General features: G+C 43.0%; 1 protein-coding gene across 2 annotated transcripts in view; it reads left to right on the forward strand.

The window, feature by feature from the left end:
* The window catches only part of SYT7 (synaptotagmin 7), a 431,166-nt gene that overhangs the window by 230,100 nt on the left and 179,441 nt on the right, over positions 1-21,625 (forward strand). For both annotated transcript variants that reach the window (XM_066583140.1, XM_066583141.1), the window contains exon 3: positions 2,050-2,132. In XM_066583140.1, the coding sequence (XP_066439237.1) occupies positions 2,050-2,132 (83 nt within the window). The remainder of the gene's footprint in view (positions 1-2,049; positions 2,133-21,625) is intronic.

Raw genomic sequence — 21,625 nt, forward strand, 5'->3', positions numbered from 1 at the left:
TATACACTTCTGTATGGCCATATTAATGCACTTTGTAATGTACATTGTGCATTAATTATGAGCCATACAGAAGTTATTCACTTACCTGCTCCGTTGCTGGCGTCCTCGTCTCCATGGTGCCGTCTAATTTTCAGCGTCTTATCGCCCGATTGGACACGCTTGCGCAGTCCGGTCTTCTCCGTGTTGAATGGGGCTGCTCGTGCTGTAGAGCTGCCCTCGTAGTTCCGCCCCGTCACGTGTGTCGATTCCAGCCAATCAGGAGGCTGGAATCGGCAATGGACCGCACAGAAGACCTGCGGTCCACCGAGGGTGAAGATCCCGGCGGCCATCTTCGCAAGGTAAGTAAGAAGTCACCGGCGCGCGGGGATTCGGGTAAGTACTACCCGTTTTTTTTTTTCAACACATGCATCGGGTTTGTCTCGCGCCGAACGGGGGGGCTATTGAAAAAAAAAACAACCTGTTTCGGCGCGGGACAACCCCTTTAATAAAGGAGTAAAATAAAAATACCTCCCTGTGTGGCAATGGTAATAATTCTTACATGCTATTGCATGTGTTTTTTTGATCATTCAAGGTGGTTTATTTTCCAAGACCATGATACGTAAGAAGAGGTGTATTTGTTGGTTGAACATGGAGGACATAAGATATTCTCTGCTTTGGACAATCCGTATTTGTTAGAAGGAACTGTTGTTAATTAGCAAATCAGAAAGTGTCCTCCTGTTGGGTTCCTCAGCGATCAGCTGTAATCCATGGGGAAACATGGCAGTAAGTGTTCATTTTCTCTGCAGTGCTCCCACTGGTTGAATATTACACTGTTTCCACACAAAACAATGGGTTGTCTGTGAAAGACGGGAACGGTCCTCCAGAGCAAGGGACTATCTTTGTCACCAAGAGATGAGTATCCTGAACAGAGAACCCCCATCTATTAATTCAAATTCCTTTACAGAGTTTGTGAAAATGGGCTTTCCAAACTGGACAGACCCTCAAAGCTTCATCTATAGGTTCTTGGGTTTAGCATGTTAGCTAAGTATGAGAAATATTGACTTGGATGGGGATAATATAATTGTTCTCTGAATTCTCTAAAGAAAATTTGTATTGTTACTGAAGATGGATTAAGTACCAAAAAGTGAATGTGTACTGTTGTAGTCAGGAAGGACTGTAAAAGCCCTGAAGGATATTTTTGGTGGAGGGACTTCAAGGATGTTACAATCTTGTAAAGCTCCATAATAAACATGAGTGATGTGTATTTGTGGCATATTCATTAGACTTGGGGGAGAAGGTGTCACAGTGCTGTCTAGGGCTGGTCAGAAGTGCAGGTCCAGAATGGTGTCATCACTTTGGTGCTGATCCATGTGAGGAGCTTTTTCGCGGATGCAGACTGTCATTCTACACTTTCCCCTAAAAGAGAAACATCTCTTCTCTCTCGCTACACCGATAGGCTGGCTGGGCGGTCAGTCAGTTTATCAGTAATCTATTACAGGGTATTTAAACCGATTCCTGCTTGCAGACGATCCTGATTAAATATTTGCATACTGGTCAGGTGTTCAGTGTTCACTCGTGTTCAGTAAATACTCAGCTTTCCGCTGCTCGCTAGTACGCAGTGTTCTCCATGTTTAGTGTTTTCCGTACTCAATGTACTCAGTGCTCTGCATTCAGAGTTCAGCAGTCGATGTCTAGTTGCCCTTGTTTCTCCTTGCCTTGGGCTTTGCTAGTTTCAAGAAGTAGGGGTTACCTTTTTTAGGGCAGGTAATGCACTTAATGGCGGGTCCAGTTGAGGTAGGTCAAGGTGTCCCTAGTATTATTTCCAGTTATTTACCAGTTTTATAGCCATGCACTAGATCGCACATTTTTTGGTCCCATCAACTCAACATTGTACCTACGACTTGTTCTGTCTATTGGTCAATCATGGTTGTAAGCACTCATCCCTATTAAAGACCCTGCATCAACAGACACACAAACCTGGCCAAGAATTCATATCTCTGAAAAATAAGGTCATCTTTATTAGAAGCTATGGAAAATGTTCCTTAACAAATGTTCTTTTAATATCTCTAGGGCAAGCGCTACAAAAATACTCTCGACACAGTAGGAACCCCTGACTCCAGCCGTGGAATCCGAAATGAGAAGAAAGCTTTAAAGTAAGTATAATTCTGTTTGGAAGAATTTTTATAGTAGTGCATTACAGAAGAAATTACCTAAAAAATAGCCAGCCTTCCCGAATGACCTTAAGCATGCCCAGTCATGGGTTGTGGAACGAACCTACATGTCTTTCCCTATTGTGGTAAAACAACCCCCTTTTCCCCAGTCCTGAGAATTAATGTATCACATTGTGACAATCCCAACAAATATTACCCCCCAGTATATCTAAGATGTATATGTACCAGAACACACTACCTCCTAGACAACGAATGTGCTGCACTTACAGACTGAACTTCATTTCATTCCCAACTACAGGAGAGGCGTGAAAGTCACAAATTCCATCTACCTGAACCCAATCTTCTAATGCTTTCGGGAAGCTTCCTGGCGCCAACTTCTAAATCCGCTACATTACATCCCAACAGGTCTTTTTTTTTTCAATTTAGTCATTTTCATATAGGTACATGCATTTCCCTCTTCCAACGCTTTCACATACCAGCATGATCCATAGAACCATCATTTTCAAGGTGACACATAATAACTTGGTCATCCATGTTCTTCATTGATATAAGAGATTCGCAAAAGCTTGTAGAAAGAAGGAAGGCTGGAATCATGTATTTTTTCTTCTCCAGACCTCTTTTTTGCCGCGCTCTTATATTTATTTCCTCCAGGTTTTTCTTTTTTTCACCAATGGAGCGGAAATGTAAAAAAACATTAAAAAAAATAAAAATCAATCACCCAATAAGAGTTTTCGTCTCAGTACTTTCTATTGAGAGCTTTAGTTTCTCCCCCTGCGAACATAACAAAAACATTCTTGTTATCTTTCTTGCCACTGAGGACAGTACAAAGTATTTAATCAGCTTTTGTCTAATCTTGGCTGATACCACTTCCTCCTTTTATGCACATATGGATGTTTATATTTGCACATAATAGGTTTTGCTGTTTTTCGTAAAAAAAAAAAAAAAAATCACTATAATATTATTCCAGAAGAAATGGAGATTTGCTTCCATCTGCCTCATTATTCGTCGGAGTTAGGACCTTTTGTTTCATTGCCTTCAAGATCCTGCTTTGTTATTAAAACCCGGATTATGAATTAGTAGAAGGGCCATAAAATATGGTTCCCTCCCTCTGGTTCTTCATATATCTGACGGTACGGCTCTGTGCTCTTTACAGCATAGGAGAGTGGATTGTTATGACTGTGAACAGGGGAGATATTTATCTCACTGTTCTTTTCCTCATAAAAATGTGTTGTTGAGTTTTCACGGTTCCTGTGAAATATTCTCCGGCTCCGTACAGAGTTGTGTTAGAAGATAAATCATATGGAGAAGAATATCCGTACTCAACATTGTCATAAGCATGAAGGGATAATCTGTTCTGATTTTCAATTGCATGCTGGTCTCAGTGTATACAGTTCTATTCCTAGTGGCTCGGCAATCCTTGCAGGCACTACCGGGAACACATCCATCAAGTTACCAAGTGTGTTTTTAGACGCCCAACTATATATTTTTACTATCGCTCTCTTCACCTACTCTTGTTTTGGCATTAAATGTATGGCTTTTACCACTATTTTAGTCTTTGCAGGATGTTTCCATTATTCCTCTCGGATTCTTATTAACTCCTTGGCATCGGATGTGTGTAGGGTTCATATGGAGCAGGGTTAGGGGCCAAGCCGAGCCTACTCCGTACTTGTTGGCATCCAATTGCAACGGCCACCATTGGAGATCACTCCAATCATAGCCATTAATCCCTTAGATGCCTCCACTTAAATGGCCCAACAGAAGGAGGTCTTCTTCTGTCGCCCAAACTGCCCCCTACTTTATGATGATTCTAGACGGAACAATTATTGTTCAACAATAGTTGAAACAAGTGAAAGTGAATGATAATTATTTGGTCAAAAGGCAGCCAATGACTAAAGTACGACGAAAATCGTTCACTTTTCATTCATCGTTCATTTTATGAAGCATGAAAATCATCCTTGGCTCGCTCACTTATCGTTAAGTTTAAACAGCGCTTGTTCATTCCTACTCATTCGCTGATACAGCGAATAGGAAAGTCTGAACGATTTATGTTGAACGAGCCAATAATGTATCTGTCTGTCTAAACAGGACGCACAAGAGTGAATGAGCAAGTGATGACGTCATTTACTCATTCACTTCTTCAAACGATCACCGGCTCATTTAAAAGGACCCTTATATGTTTTAGGCCTCTTTCACATAAGCGTTGAAATTCTCAGCGTGGCGGCCGAAAATCGCATGAACGGGAAAAAGCCACGACCATGTCATGGTTTTCTCGCCCATCCACATGGCCAGGTGCAGTGTATATACGCCGCAGCCCGGAATTCCTTCGACCAGCATAAGTTCTTCAACTGGCTCAATAGATCCAGCTGATGGTTTAGCAGCGCTAGTCGCTGCTAAACTCCCTCCCTCTCCCTTTACCGGCAGCTCCCATAGAAGCCTGAAAGATAGGGGAAGACCTATCTTTTCCGGCCGTGTCAAAACAACAGCTGGCATATTTGGCCACCGATGTCCTATCTTCGCCAACCGGATGTTTTTTTACATGGCTAATAATTGGCCATGTGAATGAATGCATTGGAATCCAATGCTTCGCATAGTCTCGATTTTTAATTGGGGCTAATTAGCCACGTAAAAACGCTCATGTCAATAAGGCCTCATTGCAATACTGTCCTATAGTGATTATAAGATGATTATTGCATAGCACAAAGTTAAAAGTGACTATTTCAGGACCATTATAGAGCAGGGGTATATATGGGATCTGGAATCGTTATTCTTTGATATAGGTTGTAAGACGAAGTAAGGGGAATAGCAACATAGTCATGTATAAAGAAGGGAATTGACCTTCCTACGTATCATAGTCTTTCCTCTTTTATTTTGGTGGAGCTCCATCAACGTGATCACCACTCAATGACCTGAATACACCATTGTTGTCTCCATCATCGGTAAAATGTCTGACCGACGCATCGGAAGATACTATAGCAGTGGCGTAACTTGAAGCTTCTGGGCCCCGGTGCAAAATCTGTAACTGGGCCCCCTACTATAATGCTTTTTTTTATAGTACTGGGCTCCCAGTATAGAGAAGAGAGGCCTTATGGGCCCCCTAAGGCTGCTGGGCCCGGGTGCAACTGCATCCCCTGCATCCTCTATAGTTACGCCCCTGTACTAGTCAGAATGCCTACTTGGCACATACTAAATATTGGCATCAATTGCCTTTGATCATCCAATACTGTATTACTTCCAGTGATGCTTAAGAAACACTTGTTCATGCGAAATATGCCCTGGATACAGGGAAAAGTTTATCCTTGAGACCGTAGAATCCAAAGCCTGATTTCCCTAAAATGTATCTGTGCAAAACAGAGTTCAAGGGAACAGTGAAGGTTTTATCATCTGGCTAAATCCCTTATACTGTACTTTAATATGCAGATTCATTATTTTCGGCATTCAGCAGAATTCTCATATATGGATTAATTATCTGTCTGGATATTAGGATAGGCAGTTTATACATCTCATAGTTTTTTGCCTATCTCCTCCGCTTCGAGTCAGCTGTCCTTAAACTGCAGATTTAGTATATTTCTTAGATTCTAGATAAATTCAGTTCTTTATGATAGCTGCTTATCTCATTTAAAAAGGAAATCCATCTTCTGACATGTCATGAGCCACAACGAATTCTGAAAATCAGGAAACCATACTAGAGGGTACAGTCAACCTTAGATTACATGAAACCCTGTGCAGAATTTTTTTTGCCCCCCAGTCATAAGAAAATAAAGGTTTATATTGCATTGATAATTAGTCTGCTTGTACACAAAGCAGTAAGATAGCAGCATATATACACCAGAACAGTTCAGTATTAAATACAGCATCAGAACCAAGCTCATGACATAAATGCAGCATCAAAATCACACTTATAACATCAATATAGCACCAGAACAAAGCTCATAACATAAATACAGCACCAGAACAAAGCTCATAACATAAGTACAGCCACAGAACCAAGCCTAAAACATAAATACAGCACAAGCCAATCTAGTACATAGATACAATACCAAACCAAAATTCATAACAGAACCAAGCTCATGACATAAATACAACACCACAATCAAACTTATAATTATAGCACCAGAACAGAGCTCATAACATAAATACAAATACCAGAATCAAACTTATAATATAAATACAGCAAAGCTCATAACATAAGTACAGCACCAGAACCAAGCCTAAAACATAAATACAGCACAAGCCAATCTAGTACATAGATACAGTACCAAAACAAAATTCATAACAGAACCAAGCTTATTACATAAATACTGAATGAACCATCCTCAGTACATGGATACAATACCAGAACCATGTTCATAACATAAATGCAGTCCCAGAACCAAAGTTTTTAACATAAATACAGCACCAGAACAGAGCTCATAACATAAATACAGCACCAGAATCAAACGTGTAACATAAATACAGCAAAGCTCATAACATAAGTACAGCACCAGAACCAAGCTGACAACATAAATACAGCACAAACCAATCTAGTACATAGATACAATACCAAAACAAAATTTATAACAGAACCAAGCTCATTACATAAATACAGAATGAACCATCCTCAGTACATGGATACAATACCAGAACCAAGCTCATAACATAAATGCACGAAGAGAACCACGAAGAGGATGATTCATGTAGCTTCACAAGATGCTGTTGCACTGAGAAAAGAGATCACCTGGCTAGGCAGACCTAATGGGGGCGATAGTCCTCACCCTACATCCGCCTGGTGTGCCCCTACTACTCTACAAGCAGATGGCTGGACCCTTGTAAGACTGAATGCATCACACGTTACTACAGCTGGCAATGGGTACAGTAACACAAAAACTGTTCCTAAGCTTTCTAGTCAAGCAGATCTCTTATGGGATGTTATGGCCACAGCAATTTCTATCACTTTCTTCCAGCTTACCTTTTTGACTGCTTATCTCCCTGGATGCCCATCTATCGATGCTGCATATTGTTTATATACACTATAACAATATTTATTTCTGCACTGAATCTTGGGATACTGTACACCCCAGTAGCAGTAGACTAGTCAGATTATGAATCTCAGGTCACTGTGGTGCTTTGGAGGCCAACAATACGTTGCAATCTATTAGTAAACCTCATAACACCAAGCAACCACCACATCTTGTCGTTAGGCCACCAGTATATTCTCCTAATGGTTTCTAAAACAGAAGTGGTAAATCTGCTTCCCCGAAGTTTTGCATTGCAGTGTATAGTAGGCGGTTCCGAGGTACTTCCACATGGGCACGTGTGCCCGAGGGAGCCAAAAGGCCCTGGTGCCACATAAGAAGACCCTGGTATCATGAATGGTAAATGGTAGGTGGGGCCCTTTTACCGACTTGGCATTTGACCCCCATGCATTCAATCAGCGCTACTATTATATCCATTCAAAATGCGGTAAAAATCCAAACTGCGTGTTTTTGTAATCAGCATTGATAAAGTAACTGTTCAGTCATCAATGTCCATATGAAGCTTAGTTCATCCTTAGGTAAATTATTATAAAGGTTATTCAGCCCCAAATTGCGCACAGCTAACGTGCAGATTTTGGTGTAGTATAATATAAACTAATGTATCAATTATAATATAAAATAATCTATGAACTGTGCGTTTTTTTGTGGGGATTTTCTGCATTTTTTGTATATTTTTTGGGTCAGTAGTATTTTCTTCATTCCTTTACCCATAGACTTCTCTATAGGACTGGAAACAATAATCAAATAAAACTGCATGCACAACATGTATGAATGCAAAAAAAAAAATCGCCAACCAGAAAAACTTTTTGGAAAAATCATAGGGAATTCATGACATTTTTCACAAGCTAAAGAAAAATGACACAAAATAAACCATAAGGCCTCGGTCAGACGAGCAATTTTTGAAGGCATGAATAGTCGCGCAAAAAAAAAATTGCGTGCAAAAAACGGGTGAATTTGCAATCGCATGTCCTATCTTTTGCAGTTACGATTATTTAGTGCCTCTAAAAAAACGTACATGTGAACGTGTTCATTGGAAAGCATCGGCTCTAATAAAGCCGCTTTTTAAGCGCTCCTATTCATGCGCTAAAAAAAACAAAAACGCTCGTCTGATCGAGGCCTAGTGGACTTTAACGCCGGTTTCTGGCATATAAAGTTGCAAAGTTTAACTCTTTCCAATCCATTGTCTGACGTCTTCCTACATTCTGATTAAAGCTTGTATAGCTCCAATTTCAGAAGACGTCCCACAGGGTATTCTTACCGTCTATTACCAGCCACTCTGCTGTCGGAGACTCTGGCGCACACACACTGGCTTTAGCCAGCAGATGGCACTGTTGTATAATAGCAAAAAGAGAAAGCCTTTTAGGAAACCTTAAATTCAAAATTGGATTGGAAAGGGTTAACACAAGTGGGAATTTATGCGAAAACGTAGTACTTTTTGTGCCAGTGTTGCCACGTTTGTAAAAAGTGGGTAGGGCTTATCGGGGGAGGGCGGGGCATAAATTATGCTAAAATTGTACACCAAGTTGGACCTGGCGTACATTTCTGTGTAGGCACGTGGTGGTGCTGAGATGCACCTAATATACCAACAGTCGTGCGCCAACTTTTTAATCTGCCATTTATGGTCTAACCACTAAAACACCCCATGATCAAAAGAATGGGGATCTTCGGCACCGTTGGATGTTTCCGCATCCAAAAATGTATTTTATCAGAATACCCCTTTAATATTTGTATGTAAATCTGTGTTTTATATAGGCATTAGACTCCAGAACTATGCTCTACTTCATCCTTGACAGTCCTTCATTACACATACGCTACGTTGGCGCCGACCCTTGTCATGGATTTTGCAAACAAAGATTTTCAAGGTCTATTCATTGAAGTTTAGCATATCAAGGAAAGAAAAATGCTTCAAGGATGAAATTCTTTGTATTGTTTGTGCAGGGAGTGGGCTGTGATGATGCGCGGTCCTTGTATAGTGATGGAGTCAATTATGCACTGTAAGAGGAGGACAGCTGTGTATAATAATGACAGTGTATAAACTGCTCACCAGAGAGATGTGCAGAGACTGGGAGTGACGGCAGAGCTTGAAGAGAACACAACAAAGAGTTTTTATGGACACCAACTTCTATGAGTTTTGCATAAACTTTTTGGATGACACTATTTATTATGGCGGTTTGACTTTAACTTGTAAAAATGGGAGAGCGTAGGTGTCAAGAAGAATACCCTAGGCAATGCTTGGCATGATATATGCACCTGGCATTGAATTACGCACTTCTGCACTTATCCAAGCCATGATTAAAGGGGTTAACCAGGACTAAAATAATGATTACCTATCCTCAGAATAGGTCATCCATATCAGCTTGGTGGACCAACTCCCAGAACCCCATGAAGGCCCTTGAAATCACATGTGTAGGTTGCATGCCCTATGCGCAGCTCTGTCCCATTCAAGTGAATGGGGTCGAGTTGCAATACCATCTACCACCACTATAATATGTGCGGTGCAGTGCCTGTTACACATTGAAAAGACCAGAGCACTCACTCGCATTCCTTCATACAGCTGATCAGAATGGATGGTAAAAGTCAGACCCCCCACACATCTGATATTGATGACCTTTCCTGAGAATAGGTCAGCAATATTGTAGTCCCAAAAAATCCCTTAACCCCTTAATGGCTGTCCATATGCCTTTTCACAGTGGCTGTTAAGGGCCCTTATTCTGATTCATACACCTTTTTACAGTGCTGCAATAGAAGCCTGGCATGAGTCTTATGATAGCTGGGTTCCAGCTGTAATGGCAGGGACTAGAGAAACTGTAGACCCCAGCCTTTTAACTTTTTACATGCTGCAGTCAATGTGACTGTGGCATGTAAAAGGCTGACAGAGGGAGGGGGCTCCCTCTGTCACTCATCAGACCCACGAGATGTGATCATAGGATTCTGGCTAAGCTTCATTGGCAATATAATACACTACTATACTGAAGTATTGCAGTGTATTATATAAGGAATACAAAGTTGGGTGGCATGCCTGTGACATGCAGGGCGGTGTTCACACAGAAAGGCAAGAAGCACACACGACACACTGCTAACACCGACTACACCACTCCAAGCATAGAGATATGGAGAAACCTGTCCCTTACAACTCAAGTGAATAGGGAACCCCTGCCTAAAAGCAGGGTAGGCATCCTGGTAAGAACGGATCCACGGTCTTCACCTAGGACCTGACTATTCCTGATAAGGTACCTGGAGAAATGCACAAAGCAAAAAGAAGAAACTGTGTAAAGACTAAGAAAAAGGAAAGATAACCTGCACTTAAAGGGGTTGTCCCGCGAAACAAAGTGGGGGTATACACGTCTGTATGGCCATATTAATGCACTTTGTAATGTACATTGTGCATTAATTATGAGCCATACAGAAGTTATTCACTTACCTGTTCCGTTGCTGGCGTCCTCGTCTCCATGGTGCCGTCTAATTTTCAGCGTCTAATCGCCGGATTAGACGCGCTTGCGCAGTCCGGTCTTCTTCTTTTCTGAATGGGGCCGCTCGTGCCGGAGAGCGGCTCCTCGTAGCTCCGCCCCGTCACGTGCCGATTCCAGCCAATCAGGAGGCTGGAATCGGCAATGGACCGCACAGAAGACCTGCGGTCCACCGAGGGTGAAGATCCCGGCGGCCATCTTCACCAGGTAAGTAAGAAGTCACCGGAGCGCGGGGATTCAGGTAAGCACTATCCGGTTTTCTTTTTTAACCCCTGCATCGGGTTTGTCTCGCGCCGAACGGGGGGGCTATTGAAAAAAAAAAAAACCCGTTTCGGCGCGGGACAACCCCTTTAACTGACAGTGGAAAACTTCACTTAGGATATAGGATCCAACCTGATCCAACTATACCTCTAACCGAACTGAATTCGGAAGCTGCAAATTGAACTCATGGACAGACATAAACCATGACTGACAAAAGCCCAAGTCACTCACCAAGCATACTGGCATTTGTAGGGACGCTCTAGTTCTGTGTTTGTCCACCCCTTATGGATTTGTCGTTGTGTATTCATGTGTGTTTGTGTCCACGTGGTTGTTGGTTTTTGTATCATTTTGTTGGATTTTGATGCAAATTTGTGTGAGCAATATGCTGAGAATAGAACCCATTGATTTCAATGGGTTTGTTAAATTGCGCGCATTTTGGTCACGCAAAAAAAAAGCAGCATAGTCTACTTTTCTGTGCATTTATGCAGCAAAAGTCCCCATAGAAGTCAATGAGGATGTGCAAATGCATGCAAAATACGCGAGGATGACTCTGGTCATGTGATCCACATTGCTATGCTAACCGCAGGTCCTGGACCTTAATTTCCTCAATCCAGGCTGTCCGGACACGGTAATTGCGGATTGTAATTGGGGGTCATTGGCCATCCCAATCACCCCTATCGTAATCCACACTGCTAAACATCCAGCTTCAGAAGGAGTAAGGCTGCCTGCAGACGGGTGGAAATTCCGCGGCGGGATTCCCCGCAGAATTTCCGCCCATGCACGCCTGCATAGGATTGCATTACAATACGCAATCCTATGCAGACGGCCGCGGTTTGTCTGCGCGAAATCCCGCGCAGCAAACAAACCACGGCATGCTCTAATTCTGTGCGGGGCTCGCTGAGCCCCACTTAGAAACGTCACTCACTGGCCGCCGGCTCCGCTCTGCACATGCGCCGGCAGCCGGCACATGAAAGGGCCGGAGCTGCGGGAGCGGGTGAGTTCCGCGCTGCTCTCTGCAGGAGCTCGGGTCGGGTCCCGCTACAAAAATTCTCGCAGCTGGATCCGACCCGGCCATCTGCAGGCGGCCTAAGGGGATAGCAGTGCAGCAGAGACAGGGAAGGCTGTGTGTAGTAAGTACTTTAACCCATTCCTCTCCCTGCATCTGAAGAGCATAGTGGCAATGGGAGAGCCTATAACTACTGGGGTCAATATAGGGGACACTGTTACGACAGGGGCCACCAATATAGGGGAAGCTATTACTACTGTGGCCAATATAGGGGTTGCTACTACTACCGAGGCCACCAATATAGGGGGTCACTATTAATACACTGGGCGGATTTGCTGCAGAATTTATAGTAGCTGTATCATGAAGGTGGATGAGACTTTGAAACTCTCATCCACGCGCTGTGAAAAAAATCTGCACAAAACCCGCGTGGACATTGACATGTGATGCAGGATTTAATTCAGCAGCATGTTAATTTTAAATATAATCTATATCAGGGCCCCTCCATAACTATGAATGTGTTTGCCTTGTGCAATTGTATTGTCAGTGTCTTCTATGTGTGTGCATTTGTGATGTGTATTGCACCTCTGCAGCACTGAATGGGTTAATGTCTGGGTTATGTCTGAAAAATGTATCTTGTTGTATGTCACGCGATCGTGTTATGTATATATGTGTTTGCAAGTTGAAGTGCAAAGGTCTTCTTGCAAGGAGAGTGCAGAGTTGGTCTGGCAAGAGTCTGAGTTGGAGTCTGGTGAAGAGAGAAAGCCTTTTAGTGAGTAGGAGAAACTGTGCCTCGTCCTACGAGGCTACCCAAGATGGAAGAGGCTGAGCGATGGCTTAATGTCTGCCCTGGGAGCAAGTCACCCAGGCCTCCTCGGTGCTAAAATGGAGAACTGAGAGAGAGTGAGAGGAGTCGCCAGGCAGCGCTGAGTGTAACGTCCAACTGTGAGTGCGGACTGGTAGAGAACTGGAGAGAGTTTCCGGGAGCAGAACCCCACAGATAACTGGGACTGTGGATGTGTCTGTCATCCTGTGAAACCTCCCTGTCACACCACTATTGTGTTCGCACCAGTGTCCTGCTGGCTGATGTAAAGTTTGTGAACTGTTGACCATTTATTCAAGTAAATAACTACCGACTGTTCCCAGTTTTGCTCAGAAAGTTCTCTGTGTGTGGACTATGTTATTTCAAAGGCTGGATTCACCACAGAGGACGAAACGGTGACGTCATGAGTGACAAAAAGGATTCTAAGGTAAACCGCGGGTTGGGTTTTTCCCTGTGAAACTCTGCCAGCGGTAACTTGGTCGGGTCCCATGCTACCCCCAGATGAGGAAATGGTAGAGCCCAATGACAAGGCCTCAATCTGCCCCGCTATATCCTCGGGCGTGGGCCCGCTCCTCAGACGCTGCAATTTCTGTGCTGAAGCCATTCCGTGATGTAGACTCATCTAATAAGAATTCCACTCACTATGGGCTGTATGCAACTTTATCCCGTAGGTCCCCTTTCGAATGTGACAAACGTAGCCTGAATATATTAGTAGTGGTATTAAATGGATCTTGCGTGTTCCCGCCTGTTATTTCTTTTCTGAAGAGATGATTTGACCTTGCAATGAATCTATCCCTGCTCTGACCCACAAACTGCATGTTCTTAGATAGCGCAGTGGGAGTGCTACATCTCATCTTGGAAGATACGAGCACTGGGACAAGGAGATAATATTTTGTACTCTCGCGTTCCTTATTCTCCTACAGACAAGTGTCGCTTTTTGTAAAGCACTTACTCTCATCGCTCTGTTCTCCACCACTTTCTTAGCAAAGGCTTCTTTTGTTCAATGATGTCAAAGCAAAGAGTTGGGATCAGATATGGAAAGGTGAGAGTGTGCCTGGGTGGGAATTGGAGTGGGGGGTTATTAATTAGGCTATGATTTCTTGAGGCATGTGGATAAAGGACATGTGGATAAAGGAGCTGCCTTATAGCATATCGATTTTTCTTTCTTTGTGTCCCTTGTGAAGGTCAAGCTGTCACTTTGTTCTGAATGTCTGCGTGTCATCAAGGGTCTCATGCTAAGAGCTCTCCACAATAAGCGTTCCCGAAACCTAATTTAGATCTGCAACCAAGAGTAGTATATACAGGGGCAGAAGCAAGCCTTAACTACCTCACCTCCAGAGAACCATCAAGAAGATGGCATGCGTCTATGCATTCTATAGTCTCCTTTAGTAGCAAGACATAAGATATAGAGTCTCAGAAGAAGACATAGTAATATAGAAACATTAATATAGTGTTTAAGGCTAAAAAAAGACATATGTCCATCCTGTTCACCCTATTACCCCCTAATATTGATGGCAAAAAGCGCCATGACCAGGGCCGTAAGTAAAGGCTCAGGAGCCCTGATGCAAAAGGTGAGCTGGGGCCCCCCCTCTATCTGTATCTGTACCCGTACCCATACCTAAACCATGCTGCACAGAGACATAACTTGAAGCTTCTGGGCTCCAATGCAAAACCAGTAATAGGGCCCCCAACTATAATGCTTTATTCATAGTACTGGGCTCCCTATATGGATAAGAGAGGCCTTATGGGCCCCCTAAGGCTCCTGGGCCCGGGTGCAACCGCATCCCCTGCACCCTCTATAGTTACGCCCCCGGCCATGACGTAGAAACCAATTTTCCTCATGTTAGGATAAAAAACTTCTTTCTTGACTTCACTCTGGCAATCATATTAACCCCTGGATCACCAACCCTCATGATAAGTAGTTTGTTGTTTGAACATGGCCTAAAACTCAACATAGTCTCAATAAAAAAGTCAGTGAGCACGTGTTTGGTCAGGAGCCTAATTTTTCTATACACATGTAAGTCCAAACATTCATTCACTTGATCATCAAGCTACATAAAAGGGACAATGCTCAGCCAAGTAATGTGTGATGTAATCTGTACATCACCCTGGGTAAATGGGGAGATGTAAAGCCCACCAATGACAGCTCCATGGCGATGAATAATTGTAGTAATGATCATTCATTCCCATACCAGCAGTTCTAGGCATGTGTATTAGAACTCTAAATAAGCACTGATCGGCATGCTTTTTCGAATTGGCACTCATTACATCGGGCCGAAAATTTGCCCGTGTAAAAGTCCCCTTTACTGTGCATGCTTGTTTATTTCAAAAGGGACTTTTCACACATAAGCTTTCAAACTTTTTTAAAGCTCAGTTTGGCCAATTTGCCAAACTTCAAAAAAAAGTTCAGTTTGCTCCACACCAATTCGAACCAAGCCAGAAGTTTAAAAAAAAACCTCCTAAAACTAGCACTGAACATCATCCAAGAGTAGTGAAGCTCCAGCGATTGTGGCGGCCCAGTGGCCAGTATTGTCGTGCTACAGTCCCATGCCCAAATGTGACCAAGTCTATTCAGATGTTGTCCTTGGTCAAACGTGAACCAAACGCCACAAGGCAATGATGCCAACTGCTGAACCACCACTCCAGGGCTTCCAGACAGTACCCAACACCAGCTTCAGGAACCTCCATAAACTTCCAGTTTGATCCGAACCAATTTGGACAAAATTGAACTGAACCACATCCATTGTACCACCAGTGTTTCAGGGCTCCTAGACAGTGTTTAACACTAGTTTTAGATGGGGTTGAGGGGGGGGTTAAGACAAAATTGTATTGTGTGCACCAAGGTTTGAATAATATCTAGTGTGTTTTTAAAGTTGCCACCTGCTGCCATAATGTGTTACTCTACCTGTAACACATGAGGACCACCCATTAGTAGGGAGTGTGTAGAAGAAGATCAGTGTATCATTTTCATGTAAAACCTACTCCATTTCAAAAAGAAACAAAAAACAGCTGCTTATAGGCTGAGCAGAATGACATATTTGAATGTGTACAAATATAAGACTAATCAGCTGAGTAACCATATTGAAATTGGCACAGGCCTAAGAGCGATGACATTCAGAGAGGAAGCAGTGTCTGAGTGAACTTATAAGTGAAGATTATTTTCTTACTACTGTAGTAAAACTAGAAAATCTTGTTCAAGGTTAAACGGGGTTAAACAAAATCCCTAAGTGATCTCAGAGACATCTAAGGTCTGCCCTGCTGCATGATGCAAGGCCGTTAGTAATTAGCAATGACTACCTCGTTCCATATGAGGCTGGTAGGCTGAATTACAGGGAACATTACGTTCTTTCCTTTACAAATATGCAGCATTGGGCAATGATTTTAAATGTTGTTATAAAGGCTAGATTCATTAGAGATTCAAAGGTTTTTATTGATGTTTTATGAAAATACAATCCTCAACATTGGATCTGCAACACCAAGAAGGAAAAGTTGAAAAACTATAGAAACCACAGGGTCAAGAGACATGTTAATGATATGCGAATGATCAAAAGTGGAAATCAAATATTCAAAACATCTCAATATATTCAGTATTGAGTATGAACATCATACACATAAATACTTACCCGCCGTGGCATGCTATCACTGAGGTTATTAATGGTTGTCTAAGGAATGTTCTACCACGCTGAACGCACTTGGGTACGCAAATCATCAAGATACACTGCTGTCAGCTCTCTTTGCAATCGCCAATCAATGACATGCCAGATGTGCTCAATAGGAGACAGGTCCGGAGATGCTGCAAGCCGTGGTAGCACGTTTGGGCTACACAACTGCTTACAGTTTCACAACACCCTGCAGTTGTGCTGAAAAATAGCTCCTGGGACACTTTCGAGAAATGGCCATACCATTGGTTCAATGGCAAAATCAATACAAAACTGAGCTGTTAGTATATCTGGAATAAAGACTAGAGGGGCCTGGCTACTGTATATTATGCCACCCCACACAGTAATCTAGGGAGTAGGAATGGGGTGAAGTTCCTTTTTTAAAACCTCTTCATGGCATTGACCATGTGATCTCCAGACCAATCTCTGGCTATGATTGTGTCCAACACAAATACGGAAATCATTGCTGAAGAGGATAGATCTCCATTCTAGCCTTGCTCTGTGCCATGATAGCCTTTGAGAGCGGTGGCATGAGGTCAATGGAACACCTGTCGCTGGATGTCTGGCTTGTAGTCCAATGTCCTGCAGGCACCTTCTGATAGCTTGTGTAGACACTGTATAATGCTCTAGGCTTGGAGGCTTGGAATGTGACGTCCAATTTCACTCGCAGTACCATTCTTCTAATCTGATAATCCATTTGTGTAGAAAGTTCTCTCATGCTGCCGTTCGAGTTTGTTTTTGTTCTCCCAACCACTGGGACATGCAACATTGAACAGTGCTGACATCACGGCCTATGCACCATAGAAATCTGCCGGAGTGATAAACCAAAGTCTCGCAGTTCAAGGATTCTGTCCCTCTCAGTTTGTGACAAGTGCCAATAATTGGCACATCGATGAACAGGAGACATCGCACAATCATACCACAAGACTTTTTCAGATTTTTGTGGTTTCCTGTGGTTGAAAACAAAATTGCTTTCGATGTGGCTTTTATACCATTGAAGTCCCTCCCATAAGCCACAAATCGGAGCTAGGTGCTAAGGGAGTGTTGTTGGTTCAAATAAAAAAAGAAGAGATGCATATACAAATATGTGGCATATAACGCTCTAGAAACAGAATATGCTCCATCAATTCTATGACACAAATTATACATTAAAGGGGTTGTCCCGCGCCGAAACGGGTTTTTTTTTTTTTCAACCCCCCCCCCCCCCCCGTTCGGCGCGAGACAACCCCGATGCAGGGACCTAAAGAAAGCTTACCGGAGCGCTTACCTTAATCCCCGCGCTCCGGTGACTTCTATACTTACCGGTGAAGATGGCCGCCGGGATCCTCTTCCTCCGTGGACCGCAGCTCTTCTGTGCGGTCCATTGCCGATTCCAGCCTCCTGATTGGCTGGAATCGGCACGTGACGGGGCGGAGCTACACGGAGCCGGCATTCTGCACGAGCGGCTCCATTGAAGAGAGCAGAAGACCAGGACTGCGCAAGCGCGGCTAATTTGGCCATCGGAGGGCGAAAATTAGTCGGCTCCATGGGAACGAGGACGCTAGCAACGGAGCAGGTAAGTAAAAAACTTTTTATAACTTCTGTATGGCTCATAATTAATGCACAATGTATATTACAAAGTGCATTATTATGGCCATACAGAAGTGTATAGACCCACTTGCTGCCGCGGGACAACCCCTTTAAGTCATTAACATAACAGAACTCAACACAGTCTCAAAAGAATTAAAAAATTATCGTTGACGTCCAATCGACTTACGTAAATTTGGATAGAATGTGCAAAACATTTGAGGAGACATAAGAGGCAGTTGAAGAAAGCCATATGGCATCAAATGCATGTCTGCTATCCAACTTAGATGAAACTGCCTACCAAACATTCAACAAGTTTAACATGTGCTTCCAAGTCAGGAACAATTGGACATATCCACCAGAAATGCAAATGATCGCCTAGTGCATCACAGCCACAGAAACAAAAATTCGACATCCCCGGAAATACAGAATGCAATTTAGTAGGAACATAATATGGTGGAGAACCTTAACAGCAGTTTCCAGAAGTGAGACCTGATAGCTACTTTTGGAGACCATCTCACAACAATAGCATAGAGTCTAGATCACCTGAGGTAATTATTCCCCTCTACTGTTCCTTAGTCAGACCTCATCTGGAATACTGTGTCCAGTTCTGGGCACCCCACTTTAAAAAAGACATAGACAAACTGGAGCAAGTTCAGAGAAGAGTTACCAGAATGGTAAGCGGTCTGCAAATCATATCCTATGAGGAACGGGTAAAGGATATGGGAATGTTTAGCTTGCAAAAAAGAAGGCTGAGAGGAGACTTAATAGCGATCTACAAATATCTGAAGGGCTGTCACAGTGCAGAGGGATCAGCTCTATTCTCATTTGCACAAGTAAAGACCAGATGCAATGGGATGAAACTGAAAGGGAGGAGACACAAATTAGATATTAGACAGTGAGGGTGATCAATGAGTGGAACAGGTTGCCACGGGAGGTGGTGAGTTCTCCTTCAATGGAAGTGTTCAAACAAAGGCTGGACAGACACCTGTCTCAGATGATTTAGTGAATCTTGCATTGAGCAGGGGGTTAGACCCGATGACCCTGGAGGTCCCTTCGAACTCTATCATTCTGATTCTTAGAGATATTTAGGTCTGCCTCCGATTGGGACATAAACAGATGGGAAGAGTCAGAAGGAAGGGCGTTGAAAAGAGAATAAAGACTAGAATTTAGTCCTCTTCCTGCAGAATCAATTAGACAAATTACTTCAAATTGAGTGGCTTTTGGAAGCCCCTCTTGGCAAATAATAGATTTAAGGAGGTAAAAAATTTGGAAGAAATGAAAGGTTTCCTCTGGAGGCAGAGTAAAAGAAGAACAAAAGCCTTCCATTCTAATTAGTTTAACCAAGAAATTGCATATTGATATGAGGTGATTAATCACGGGCTGACTATTGGCGGAAGAATCACTGAAACGAGCACTTTGAAGAGATAGTTGACTCATGTAAAAGCGGAACCCGACAGGGTACTGAGCAAGAAATCACTCATTAGTCACTATTCACTTCATTTCAGCTCAATGAAACAAAGCGACTAATGAGTGACATATATGGACACCTGCCTGCTCACAGTGAATGGAGGTGGGCGGATGGAAGAGATCTCAGGCACATTCCATCTCCAATCACTGAAGAAATATCACTTGTGTGAAAGTACAGAAATAATAGTCATTGGGACAGTACCCAACAGTCGTCCCATGTAAAAGCACCATACGTTTCCACCAGCAAAAGACTCCAGGCTGGAAGAGATCTCTGGCACGCTCCATCTCCATTCACTGAAGAATTATCACTCTTGTGTGAAAGTTCAGGAATGATAGTCATTGGCACAGTACCCAACAGTCGTCCCATGTAAAAGCACCATACGTTTCCACCAGCAAAAGACTCCAGGCTGGAAGAGATCTCAGGCACATTCCATCTCCAATCACTGAAGAATTATCACTCTTGTGTGAAAGTACAGGAATGATAGTCATTGGCACAGTACCCAACAGTCGTCTCATGTAAAAGCACCATACGTTTCCACCAGCAAAAGACTACAGGCTGGAAGAGATCTCTGGCACGCTCCATCTCCACTCACTGAAGAAATATCACTTTTGTGTGAAAGCAAAGGAGCGATAGTTATTGGGACAATACCCAACAGTCATCCCATGTAAAAGCACCATACGTTTCCACCAGCAAAAGACTCCAGGCTGGAAGAGATCTCTGGCATGCTCCATCTCCACTCACTCTTGTGTGAAAGCAAAGGAGCGATAGTTATTGGGACAATACCCGACAGTCATCCCATGTAAAACATCCTAAGTTTCGACCAGCAAAAAACTCCAAACTGGAGACCTGGAAGAAACAGAGGGTAAAGGACGATCAGCAGAAGCTGTGAATGGGCTAGTCTGCACACCATGATGGGAGCTCAGAGATCTCCAGATGGTTAAGGAGTGGGTAAAATAAGCAGATTTATTTAATAGCCCACGGTCTAGAATAAACCCTTTAAAGAAGAAGGTGACATCAAAGCAGATTCTATGTAAACCCGTCTAAGAGGTGAAACAATGTCATTAATTAATGTTATTTGGACCAGCTATGCGGTTTTATGACAGTTGCTAAAATTGGGGACAAATAGACCACCAAGACACAGATGTACATGTATCCTTGCTAGTTTTCGTTGCCATATAAATTTAAAGACTTTTGAGCAGAGTGTTGTAAAGTCTGAGGACGGGCAAGGAATAGGAAGGGATCTAAAAGAGATAGGAAATGAGAAGGGTCACCATTATAATTGAATGTATTTGGCCCAGTCAAGATATATAATGAGCTGTATGAACAAGTGTAAAGCTTGACAAAATATTGTCAGGTCGATTCACTTTAAAAAAAATAATTGAAAGAATAACTGGTGGCCCCGTGGACCAACACATTTCAACATATTTTAATTTGCTTTTGGACTTTTTTAGTCTCTTGCAGTGTCTTCTCTTCTTCATACTTAAAGAGGTTATCAAAAATGACAACTTCTTCACTATCTTCAGGATAGAGGATAAGTGATTAGTGGGGGGGGGGTCCAACTGCTGGTACTCCCGCTAATCACAAGAATGGGGGGGGTCTCCTGTCTCCCCACATGAATATAGCAGCAGCCCAGCAAGCACCATTCATCTGTATAGGACTGCTAAAGAGAAGCCAAGTACAGCACTCACCAATCTTCAGCAGTGCCATAGAGATGAATGAAGCAGCAATTTGCATACTCGATTGTCACTCCTTTCATACTAGGGTATATAGGTCTCCAATTGACATGATCAGTAGTGGTCTCAAGAATCAGACCCCCACCGTCCAAATCTTATCCTCTATCCTGTGGATAAGGGTTAAGTTGAACCTTGAAATAGCCCCTTTAATATAAAACATTGCCTAATTGTGGCTTCAAACTGTAATAGTTACCGTAGATTACGCAAAATTAGAAGATGGGAGTAACCCTTTAAAGGGGGTTTCACATCTACGTTGGAACCTTCGGTCCAATACGGATCGGCACAAACTACAAGAAGAAAAATTGCTGCGTGCAGCACTTTTCCTGTCCCGAACAAAACGGGCAGCTGAGCGGTAAGCGAACGGACCCCATTATAATCAATGGGGTCCATTCAGCACTATTTGGTTCCGTCATAAGACGGAGCCATTCGGCCCGGAAATCAGAGCAGGAGATTGGAACTCCAATGCAGATGTTAAAGCAC

The sequence above is a fragment of the Eleutherodactylus coqui genome, chromosome 11 (assembly GCF_035609145.1).
Source record: "Eleutherodactylus coqui strain aEleCoq1 chromosome 11, aEleCoq1.hap1, whole genome shotgun sequence".
NCBI classification, from domain to species: Eukaryota; Metazoa; Chordata; class Amphibia; order Anura; family Eleutherodactylidae; genus Eleutherodactylus; species Eleutherodactylus coqui.